The sequence below is a fragment of the Thalia democratica genome, chromosome 2, assembly GCF_965202585.1.
Source record: "Thalia democratica chromosome 2, ktThaDemo2.hap1.1, whole genome shotgun sequence".
NCBI classification, from domain to species: Eukaryota; Metazoa; Chordata; class Thaliacea; order Salpida; family Salpidae; genus Thalia; species Thalia democratica.
This window is the reverse complement of record NC_139166.1, coordinates 53,067,358-53,080,394: the sequence shown is the minus strand read 5'-3', so window position 1 is coordinate 53,080,394 and position 13,037 is coordinate 53,067,358. Positions and strand designations below refer to the sequence as shown.

The 13,037-nt window shown below is 24.3% G+C and overlaps 1 protein-coding gene across 1 annotated transcript; it reads left to right on the top strand.

The window, feature by feature from the left end:
• The first annotated feature begins 1,766 nt into the window (after window positions 1–1,766).
• LOC145828704 (tryptophan 2,3-dioxygenase-like) lies at window positions 1,767–9,508 on the top strand. Its single transcript, XM_082936460.1, is given in 10 exon segments — window positions 1,767–1,772; window positions 4,614–4,704; window positions 5,684–5,820; window positions 6,220–6,281; window positions 6,768–6,843; window positions 6,914–7,132; window positions 7,371–7,511; window positions 8,193–8,298; window positions 8,634–8,724; window positions 9,385–9,508. Coding segments are annotated over 10 exon segments (1,053 nt in total).
• The last annotated feature ends 3,529 nt before the right edge of the window (window positions 9,509–13,037 follow it).

The window sequence follows — 13,037 nt, the reverse complement described above, 5'->3', positions numbered from 1 at the left end:
TTTGTCAAAAGCAAAAAATATAATCATAACTTACTTTAGGTATAAAAAATTATTAGAAGTTCTATGTTTTTTTTTTCTTGATCTGGTAGATTACTACTGAAAGTATTTAGCACTACTTAATTTTACACTTAATTTTATTATTAAATTTAGTATACATAAAACGAAGTTATTTAAATTACTTGTACAAAAAGATTTAAGGACTATATGTATATTTTTTGTTACTTTTATTACAAAAAATTAATTAAAGTAATAAAATTCATATCTTTATTTCGGTTAATATTTTTTGATTTGCGTTTTTACAAAGCTAGTTTATTGATTACACAATAAAGTACTGACCTAATATTTCTGTCAAATGACCCGATGTATAAAAAAAATAAGCGAATTAAATAATTTATTATATAAGTATATAAACTTTCTAAAAAGTTTACTTATATACAAGCCACAACTGTTACAGTTAAATAACTAATAGTAGATACAATACATGTAAATCATTCACATTTTAAAACAAATTAGATTAATTAATTAATTAATTAAAGTACTATTGAAAGCTGTAACTTATAACTTTTCAAATAACATGTAATTTTCCATGATACTATAGTTTAAACTTATTTATTACTGCTTATTGGTTTACTCTATTCTAAAATGTAAGTGATTAATATATATAGTTTGTATTGCACTACTTGTTATTGATCTAAGAAATATGGCTTATATTTTAGAAAATACATATATTCATCTTTATTATATGTTATTATTTTTAAAGTACTTATTTTTACAGAACTCCTTGAAACTGAGTTAATTGTTTAACACAAAGGAACATACGTCAGATAAATAAAGAAAAGTACTGTGGAAATTGTTGTTATTACTATTTAAAATATTTTAAGGAAACCTATATAACTAACAAAAATATTTAATTATACTTTTTCTTAATACTTTGCATCTTATAATTTTCTAACCTGTGTCTTAAAAATAAGTTAATTTAAAAAAGTAAAATCAAATAGTTTCCAATATCTGCTAATTGCATTGTCCTTTTAAAACTTTTTTGCCTGCTTTATTTTTGCTTTGTAAATAAGTATAAAAATCTTATCTCATGTTAGCTTTTTATTTAACCAATGAGAAATATATTTTTTTATTCAATTTTGTGTCTTATTTTTAATATGTTAGTAAGATGTAGTTACTATTAAGAAAAGTTAGGTCATTTTATATATTATGTAAAACATATATGTTTTTGTGTATATAAAATATCAATTTTTTTTAAATTACTAGAAACCCCTAGTGGATCAAAAAATATAAAATTTAAGGTAGTATTAACAATTTTTCTACAAAATACCTTAAATTTTTTAAGAAAAAGTATTTGTTGCTTTTTAAGAAGACAGTATATTTTTCAAATAAATTATTTTAAACTAACAATACAAAAATGTGTTTCATAAGTATTAAAACTCCTATATATCTTTTAACTTAATCTTGGTAGTTTTAAGATATTCTTAATATATTTTAGAGTTACATTTTTTCAGTATCATATTCGACAATAAATACTTCTTATTATAAAAAATATTTAATAAATTTTCTTGGATAATATATATATATAAATATGTATATACATTTAATTACATAATAAACAACAGTTTTGTACAGCTGTTTCATATATGAGATATTTCTATGTCATATAATCCTCAGTAAAGCTTAAATTTATTAAACATGTTTTGCAAAAATCCAGAATTTATAATTGTTGAATTAGTTTTTTATATAGATATTATGACCTAATAACAATGAAGGTTTTTCGTGCAGTAAGTTTAGTTTAAAAAATGCGCTGCTTTTAGTTTTTTTATTGGTCTAAGAATTTGTGCATTTTGAAAAGTTTTAGTAATTACTATTATAAATTTTATAAAGTCTGGAAAGGAAAGGTTGAACTAGAAAAATATCTTAAACTACTCGTATGCGCGGCTAAATTTTACTTTTCTCTAAATTTAATTGGGTTTAATCATGCTAAAAAATGTTTCTAGTAATGAATGCATATATTTTTTTTAGTTTTTCTTGTTTAGTGCTATAGTCTTGTCTGATTTATCAGTTTCGATTTTTTCTAAATTACAAAGTATGGAGCCGAATTTAGTATGAAATTTTTATTTTGTCCTGTTTAGTATTTCCCATTTAGCTTTATGGTCTGTGTTGTAATCTTTCAAATTCAAAATATAGTTTGCCAGTTATGTTGTGTGTTTTTTTCTTAGTCTTGTTGAAAATTAATTTGTTTTTATATAAGTCCTAGAATCTATGTTATTATTACAGTTTATAGTTTTTTATATAAAAAAATAAATTAACAACATTTTTTTGCAATTTTAAGTTAATTTAATACATGACGTTTCAAATTTAAAAAGTAAGAAGGTGTAGATTGAAATATTTGACATATCAACAATTTGTTCTTGGATTTGAAAACACATGTTAATCGTTTTAGATGATGATGAAATAAAAAAAAATTATTATTTTCAATAATTTTCTATGAAACTTATGTCGTCATAATTATGAAGTTCTTTAAGCATTCATATATGTTATTTTAAAACTAAGCATGCTAATATATCAAAATAAGTAAACAAGTTTATTTTTATAAAACCTAGTAAATATTATTAGTATGATATTTTCTGTTTATCTTTAAACTTAACATTTTTCACTTTGAATGTTTCAAAAAAACTTATAAACAAAATGGTTCAAAATAATTTTTTAACAATAAAAAAAGTTGGAAAAAAAAACATAGTTCTTATACTAGTATTACTTTAGTATTTAGTAGTAATATGTGAGAAAAAAGAAATATTTTAGTTATAAAAGGAACAATACGGTTAGGCATAATTAGGTTTCTAAATTAATTCAGTTTGAATAAATCAGTGCTTCTAAAATGGGGTTCCGCGGAACCCTAGGGTTCCGTGACATCTCTCAGGGGTTCCGCGAAGCCTTTCGAAATTTAAAAAAGTACACTTATTTAATTCAACATTTTATGTAAAATTGAAATTAGGGGTTCCGCGGAAAAGTTGAACTTTGGAAAAGGGTTCCGCCACTAGAAACTGGTTCAAAAGCACTGGAATAAATCATTAAAAAATTTATTGGCCAAAAACGATTTATTACTTTTTGGTACTAAGTATTGTGTAAAACTTGATATATTATTTATAGAGCTTAAACTAAAATTATTAATCTAAAAAACAATAAAAAGTATTGCTGACCTGTGCTTGTTATTGTTCATTTTTTAAATAGAGTTTACTTTTTCAATTTGAAATGCAGTAATCTATACAACAATTCTAAGTTCTCGTTTGTAAAAAATTCATGAGAGATTTGTTTATACGAGCCAATAATAATGTACTGTTGCATGACCCAACTACAGCGTTTAAAACTTTTATATTAATTGTTTTCAACATTATGTTAAACGAGCTAAGCTATCTAATGTTTAAAGGTTGGTTCGTAAATCTGTAATAAATGATACCATAATATAATCAAAAAATTAAAAATATAATCTAAATCATTGTAACTTGTTTTTGCAGCTTGCTAGTCTAAAACGATGTCTTGTCCGTTTAAAGGGTTAGTATTTTTTTAAATATTTAGAATATTTCCTATAGATTTTTCACTTTAATGTTATTATACTTTCGATTTTTTGTATGTATAAATTATTTTAGCATTATTTACACAATAAAATATTTTACAAAAAAAAATTGTAGATTAATTAAAAACAAACTAGATAACTTTGTTTATTACTTAAGTAGGTAAAAAAATCTTTGAAAATGAAAAAAACTAGTTAAAAATATGTTACTTTATGTAAAGTCAATAAGATTTAGAGATTAAAAGCAATAAATATGATTTTTTTAAACGTTCTAAGTAGAATTTACAAAAAAATGTTGCTTTAAAGAACTAAAACTTTACGGAAAATAATATTTAGAACTAAATTTATTTCTAAATTTATAAATATTGATATGTATTAAGAATAGAGTAGCTTAGTTAAGTGTCATTTCAAATATGCAAATTTTAGGCTCCATTGACTTTATAAAACTTAACGAGTGGTCTCGTAGAACTTTTTGTTTAAAGACTTGTACTATACTAAATAAAACAATATTTTTAAACAAGAGAACAAAAGAAATTTATACGTACTTTAAATTGCATTAAACAAAAAATTGAACGTAAGCTTAACTCTTGAATACTTCTAAATAACGCAACAAAACACTTATTTTTTGTAGCAAAAAGTTTAAGTTAGATTTTTTCATAGAAAAAAAAGAAAAATTTCGAAGAATACCAATGAAGACAACTCGCTGACATATTGCAGATACCTCTGTGTAAGCTTTTAGTATTCTCGAACTTTAAAGAAGTTATTCAATATTCTTTATAAAAGTCACTTTTTGTGATGTATATATCTTTTTGTATTATGTAGATTTAGTTAAGATAAAATGTAAATACGTTTTGAAAAACATGTTATGAAGTCAGTCTTTTCTTTTTATCCATTAATACCAAAAGTATGTACTACACATACAGCAAACAAAATTATGGCTAGTACGGCTTTATTTAGTGTCAGTTTTTATTTTAAAATATAATCATTTTTACTTTGATTACTAAAACTTTTTGTACTACATTACAATTAAAACTTTCAGCTGGATAAGTTGCTATCATCTCAGCAACCTCGGAGTGAAATCAAGAAAACAATAGTGCACGAAGAAATGTTGTTCATAACTACTCACCAAGGTATTTAATACAAACTTTATGTAATTACAATTCATATTTTATAGTAACATCAAACTGAAAAAATACAACAAAATAATTGTTTATCTCATTCAAATGTGTTTTTTTCTTAATTTGAGAGTTAAACAAACAAGTACATTTATATTCATGTATTACAAAGTAGGCGTCAAATGCTATTATTAGTAAAGAAAAATTATAAAAAGCTAAGACTTTTAGCAGATTGGACACTTTTACTTTGATTAATTTGTTTTAATGCTAAGTTTTAACCCTATATAAGTTTAGACTTATAATATTTTAAATCATAATTTACACTTACTTGAAAAACTAATAAGATTTCAAAATTCTAGTTCAGATTCTTATAAAAAAAAATAAAGGGAAATATCCCAAAAATAACTTTAAGTTAAGAAATATATACTAAAAAGTTTAACTAGTATAGTATGGTCCTAAATCCTGGTACACGAAGAACCTTTAGGTTATCGTACCGCACATCACGGGTACCTTTTAACATCTTGTCCGAACAAGAAAGTAAAGATTATGATAGATATAAAAAAACGTAATAAACAAAGTAATCCATATTATCTATTAATCAAATAAGCATGGATCGTCATTCAGATCATAAATAGTAATATTGTGTAAAAATTTGAAAACAATACATTTATCTTTTTGCAAAAAATCTTATGTGGTCGGAATTCGAACACTACACATTATTGATTTTTAGCCAATCGTACATAACACTGTGATTTTGTGTTGGGCTATAAACAAAACATTAATACTTAGATTACAAATGTGTTTGTATTTAAATTATACAGAATTTAAATTCGCTATTGTATTTGTTTTGGTATCTACTGCTTTTGGTTAAAAAGTCTTTGTGATAAAAAAAAAATAACTTAAGACAACATTTAATAAATATTTTTCTATTTCGTTTATTGTATTTTATGTTTATAAAGATTTTGTTTACTAAAATGATGCAATTTTAATTAAGCCTTCGAGCTTTGGTTCAAACAAATTCTGTTCGAGATTGAATCAATTTTTGAAATTTTTCGTGAAAATAAAAATGTTCAAGAGAGAAACATGATAAAGATTATAACAAGACTCGACCGCATCGTACAAATAATAAAGGTTTTAAATAGTTTTTCATAACAAGTTGTGTTTTTAAGTCGTACAAGCTACTGATAAAATGATGTTTAAGATCTTTGATTATATTCAAATATTTTTTTTTAAAAGAAAAAGTGTTTCGGTACTTTTTTATGTTTTATTTAGTTTATTAATATACATAAAACTATTTAATAGAGTAAAAATTCATTTTTTTTACTTATTTTTTTGTAAAAAGCCTAAATTCTTTATTAAACTGTTGCTTGATGTTAGCAAAGTATTTAAGAAAACTGAGCGTTTAAACTGTTTTTGCTTATTTCAATACTGAAAGAATTTTAAGTATTTAAGCATATTACAATCTACATTTGAATGTTTACTAGTAGTGTAACTTTTATTGCAACTAAAAAATCAAACTTATATCTTCAGCTGATGAACAGTCAATTTGCAGTTCTTGAAACAATGACAGCTAGACAATTTCACAATTTCAGGTAAAACTTTAAACTTTATTGAATAAAATATTTAAAACTTTATTAAAATACTGAAAACTTTTATAAGATATATTGTAAGACTGTAAAACTGATTGCTAAAGCCAATCCTTCAGCTTTGTTAAACAATTAACGTTTGTTGTTTTATAAGACATTTAGCTATTAGAAGTTAAAACTATTTACTAACTTTGTAGATTACTTTGTTTTATTTTTGATTGTTTATTGTACGACAAATTGCGATCTCACAAAAGACAAACTATTTACAAAGTATAAAACACTCAATTTGAATAAAAAAGTCATTATTTTTGTTTACTTTTGCTACCTAATGTTAAAGTTCTGGTAAAATTTGAAACAGTTTAACTTTTGCTCTTATAAAAACTATTAGCTATAAGCTAAACAACTGTTAATCAAAAACAGTAAAACTATCTGTTTGATCTGTTTAATAAACCGTATCAGCTTACAATGATTATTTTATTAAAATAACTTCAGAGACATGCTTGAAGACGCTTCCGGTTATCAAAGCCTTCAGTGTTGACTGCTTGAAATCAGGCTAGGAATGCAAGATGTTAGTTTGCTTTTATTTACCAAATAAATATCTGGCAAAGTCATAAAAAATTCATGTTTAAAAAATGTAGGAATCTAGAACCGATGTTAAAGAGAGACATTATAGCACAGCGTTTCTTAAAAAAGACAGAGATCTCATGGAAAAGTGTAAAAGCGAGATGTCCTTGTTTGGCTATGTAAATGGTTGGTTGTGTAGAACACCGGGCATAGAAGAAGACAGTTTCAAATTTTTTAACAAATATCGAGACTCAGTCGAATCTTTTATAAATACTACTAAAGAAAGAGCTAAGGTAAGCTTTAACTTAAATTGTAATTCAAAATGCGTACGTAATACTATAAAGTTAATGTGTTTTAATATATTTAACTAAAAAAAGGTCTACGGAAGTAGACTATAATTTTTTCAAAAAACAAAACAAGCTTTACGTTGTTATTTAACACATTAAATACTTTTTAAGCTGAATAACACCTTTTTTAAAAGAATTTCCACACGGATTTTCACAGTCTTATTTTTAACTTAAATACTTTAAGACGAAGACTGGTGAAGAAAAATCAGAGTTATTAGACTTAGTTGATAAAACAAAAGATAATTTCAAACCGATTTTGAGCAAAATCTTATATGAAGAGTTGTTAGCCAAAAAGGATAGAAGTCTTTCCTACAAAGCGATGCAAGTTTGTATTCTACGTAGTTTACAATAATTTGTCAAAACTTTTTTTTGTTTTGAAGTCAAATATTTGAAAACATATATATATTAATTGTTATCAAAATTCTTTATATACATTTAAGTAGTTTTAAAACTCAGTTTGTTTATTTATTTTTTTTTCTCTAGCTTACTTTGTATGTTATATACTAAAAATAGTTTTAAAAAAGCTTTGTTTGCAACTGATTTAATACAAAATGAAAACAAAAAGAAAACATAATTTGTCAGCAAGATTTTGAACTATATTACTTTTTATTTGGAAATATATAAAAAAGGTAAGCTACAATCCTTAATTTATTGTCAAGACCAAATGAAACATTCAAAGTTAAGTATCTATATTTAAAGGAATACTTTTTAAACAAAAGCTACATTTGTAACAAACTAAAAGTATTTTAAATAAATACTTCTTCATCTATTTTCTTACTTTAAGTTAAGTTTAATAAATAAGAAACATAAAATTGTTTAAGGAAGCAACTTTTGTCAGATATGAAACGTAAGAATAACAGTTCTTAAATCGTTTTGCTATATTGTTCTCTGCGTTTTGTTTTAGATATGTATACATGAAACATTTTTTGATTCAAAGAAAAAAAAAATTCTCTACAAAAACTCAAAACTGATTATAAAGATTTATTTAGAACAATTTGCTTCTCAGGGTGCTTTGATGATACTGACTTACAATGAAGAGCCCCGTTTTCACGTTCCACACCAAATCATACAAACTCTCATGGAACTTGACTCTCAGCTCTGCAAGTTCAGATGTAAGATAAAATAACTGCTCTGTTTAATTAAAAATGTGTTGTGTTTTATTTCGAAAAAAAAAATTTTTAAATATTACCTCACTCTTAAGTAAAGTTTGATGCGATATGATAAAAAAAATTGTAAGTTCAAAACTTATGTTTTCTCTTCTTAATACAAACAAAGCAATTTTTTGGTATTTATAATATTTTTTTAGTTTGTCGCACAATACTAAAACAATTGTGTTGGTGTTAAAAACTTCGGTAACATGAAAAAGCTCTCTAAATATTAAAACTGTATATTTGTATGATTTAAAACTTACTGTCAACCATAAGTTTAAAGTATTTTTGTCAAACAGTCAACCACGCTAGCATGGTGCAGAAGATGATTGGAATCCGTTCTGGAACTTACGGTTCATCGGGATGCAAATATTTACGAGCTACTACCGGGTGAGTGCAAATTATTTTGGAAAAATAATTAGTAAAAGTTTTTTTAAAATTTTTGTATATAAAGATTCTATTAATTTTTTACTTTTTACAAACTAACATTTAATTACTAATGCGATTTTTAGTTAGTACTAAATTAAACTAGTTAGTCATTTTTAATCTAAGAGCCGAAAGAAAAGTTTTTGATTACATCAACTTATTTTTATTGTTTTAACCAGTATTTATTTTGGCCATTAACAAAATAGCTGAGATGTATCACCACATTAATAATGAACAATAGCCTTGACCACACGACTAACCAATAACCGGTTTAAGGTTGACTCGGATGCTGTTGTTGTTGGTCGTGTGGTGAAGTTCGTTGTTTGTAAACATTTTTCCGTTAACTTTTTTATAAGCAAAACTAAATATGAAACTATATTTTCCTTAACGTAAACAATATGAAATTATACATCAAAGTAGTTGTAATTCCTTATAGTACATATCTTAAACTAAGTAGCCCATTAAAAAAACTTGTTTTATAGTAATCGATAAGACGTTTTTTATAACAAAAACACTAACTGACTTGGAGTAGTTTTACTTCTAAAAACATTGTTTTGCATTTTAACTAGTTTAATAAAACAATATTTTTTGAGTGTGTGAAAAAAATAACTTATACCTTTTTAGAGACCGTTACAAAGTATTCATTGACTTTTCCAAACTCTCTGGATATCTGATCCCGAAACAGTTCATACCAGCTTTACCCGAAACCCTTAAAAGACGTCTGTCAGTTCATGACTTTGAAAGATGAAGTGAAAACGAAATTTAGTATTTTACTTGGAAAAATAATCTGAAAGCCAGTTTTCAACCTTATCAAAAACTTATGTCTTTTTTTATGTTTAGCTTAATATTTTCAAAGTAAATTGTTCCATATTTTAAAACTTGACTATTGACACATTTGGTGATTGATTAATCTTTACTATGAATAAATTCTCTTTTCAGAAGTGTTGAGTAACTAATAGTAAAAAAACATCTTTTTAATGTTTAAAAAAAAACCTGAACTGATATATATGGCCATAGTTTTATAACTTAAAAAAAATATTGTTTACTTAACTTAAAAATACTGATAATATTCTTGTTTATAGTTTTTCTTACTTAATTAATATAAGTAAATCAGTCAAATCTACAAGCGGTAATCATGCAGATTATAGAAATTAGTTTAAAACAAATTCAAAAACAGTTAATATTGATAAAGAAAAATCTACCTAATGTTCTAATAGTGTATAGAAAGTAATTTTGTTAGCTGATGACACAGCTATTTAGTTGATTTTTGTACTAATAAACTAAAATGTAATTTATAAAATTTAAAAACTCTCCTAATTTAATTTTTTTACATAAAAACATAAAGGGAATAAAAAGAACTATGGCAAACTTTTAAGCAAAAAATATTTAACATATTAGTTTAAATACGTCTTTGTGATCGAGAAAAAATGTACATACGTAAAGTATTTATATAACACCTTTATATACCATTAACCTATTTAACAACTAGGTAATGTGTATATGCAAAAGAAAATTAAAACAGAAAAAAAAGATCAACCTCTAATTTTTAAAGTAATTTATTTATTTGCACAGTATACATATGAAATTAAAAAGCTTTATATATAAGTCTCGAAATTTGCTGGTTTTTCTATAGTTAAAAGCATACTGAAATTTAATTGAAATATGTTATCTTATCATTGATCTCAAAGACAAATTATTAATAAAAAGCTTTCTTGCTTTAAGAATATATTATTTTGGTATGTTTTTTAGAGTTTCAATAAAGCTACAAGTGGCTAGTAACAATTAAAACTAAAAAAAAATAAGTTGTGGCTTGTCAAAGTTAGAGAGGGCAACAGTATCCTTATGGAAGGTTTTGAAAAAAAAAAAAAATACTATTTCACTAAAATCATATCTTTTCCTTAATTTTTAAGTAAATGTTTACCAAGTTTTTCAGTAAAATTCTAGAAAAATAGTTTTTAATTTTAAAGTAATTCATTTTAAGTTTAAAAAAAACTCTTCTTATAACTTTTCAATAATTGTTATCTTAATATTTTCAAATTATGTCAAGAAAGATTGTGTTAAATTGTGGAACGCTTCCTGAAACTTATAGGTAAATAATAAAAAAGGAGATGAGTTTTACTAATTAAAAAAAGAATTGTTGTTTTGTTTTCCTCTCCAATAAGAGATCTATGTTAGTTTCTTACTTTGACTGACCTTATCTAAAAGGTTAATCTAATTTTTTTAAATCACTGAAATAAAGTTGTAGCCTAGTTAAAAATTTACAAAATAACTTTTAAAAAATATTTTCACCTTAATTAATAAAAGTTTGTGGATCTCACCTTAGTTTTAACTTTTATGTTATTTAGTTTTATTGCAGAAAATTTAACCAACTTAAAGAATGCCAAACTTATTTGTAATGAGTATTTTACATTTTTGAAAAGATTTTTCACACAACTTATACTATCAATAGGGCAAATAAATTTTAAACTTGCATGTAACTTGTTTGGTACATTTTTTATTATTTCAATAGTAAAAATTATCAAAAACAAATTTATTTAATCTTTAGAAAAAATCCAAGTGTGCTATGTATATATGATAGGTAGTCTTTATTTTGATTTAATTATTTAAGGTATCCTGAAATGTGAAAAAGATGGTTAGTTTTTTTTTTATGAACAATTACCAAAAAATTTGTCAATTGATCACATACAAAAATATAAAGTTTTGTAGTTTTAACAATAATGCCTTATCATAACTTGTTATAATTTTTGGCATCCATAGAATTTTTTTTGTATTCGTAGTGTTGACCACTGGGTTTTGATCTTAAAACTTTCAACGCGGAAAGTAAACTTTACATTCAGTATATTTAGTTTGTTTACATTTATTACATTTTTCAATGTATAATTTTCAAAACTAAGTTATACAATTCACATTGTGCTGAAGTACAACACAGCTCCAGAATTAAGCTTTTCAACAACTTTTTGTATTGAAAGTTTGTTTGAATTGCAGGTGACACAGGTTGAGTTTGCAGCTACAATTTGTTGAATATTTGAAGGTCGAATGTATATACTTAAAAAGTTAACGAATTTATCAAATAATTTCAACGAAACAAGCCAGCAAGCTAAAATTAATCAAAAAAATTATTTTTCCTTTTGACTAGGTGGAACTACAGCTCCAGCTTTCCACCCTACGCGACATCCCTGGTTGGAACTGAGCGGTTTCCTTTGTAAACAAACCATCAGCCTAAAAATATCCGACAAGTTGTTTTGTTGAAAAAAGTATAAGTCTAGTACAGGGCTTCAAAAAGTGGACAACATTTTGGATATTAGGGCACAATGATTAGTGAAAAATACCGAAAATGATAATGAATAAAACAGTAAAGGGGCGATATTTAGTAAAGGGGGAAAGGGGATAATGAAAATGAGTTTTGGAAACTAGTCTGAGTTTTGCATAAACAAAATTAAAAAAAAAAACAATTTTTTAATTAGCCTGGAGTTATCCTGAGTGAAAACATTGACTGTATGGTAATTATTATTTTTTAAAAGTAGGAAAAAATACTTAAAATAATCAAAACGGTACTTTAGAATGTTAAGGTGAACGGTTTTTTACATAATCAGATTAAATTTTATTTAAAAAAATGAAAAAAACTAAGTAAAATATAAAACTACAAGTCACAATAAATAAACATCACTAGTGTTAAAAGCTTACAAATCAATTGATTTTATAAAACCATTAAAAAGATACAAATTATATTTCTTAAAAAAAAAAATAGTTTTAGTTTTATCCCATGATAATGTTCTTTAATCATAAAGCAGCACAATTATAAACTTAATAATTTTTTTAAGTTAACGTATTTGAAGTAGACTACTACAAAATGTTTTACAGAATTAAAAACTATTTCGGGTAAACTAAAATTTGTTCAATTTATATTTAAGAAAAAACATTTCGTAATAAAATGAATAAAATTAAGCAACAAAGTTTTACAACTAAAAAATTACATTAAATTTAATAAAAAACTTTAAAAATTTCGATTTATCTGCTGGAAATTTTAAATAAATACCTTTTTTTTTTAAATCTTTAACATTAACCAAGTAAGCAAAATAAAGATTAGACCTTTTTTAAATTTCAGTGAGAATATACTTCAGTTTATATGTTCTTTTAAAAATCAAATGCAAAATATGTTTGATTCTTGATGTAGAAGTGAGAAAAAAAAAATTGAATTAAATTCAGTGAAGAGAAACGCTCGCCAAGCTAAGTTTATTATTTCAATATATTATTATTTGTATTAAATTTAACCAACT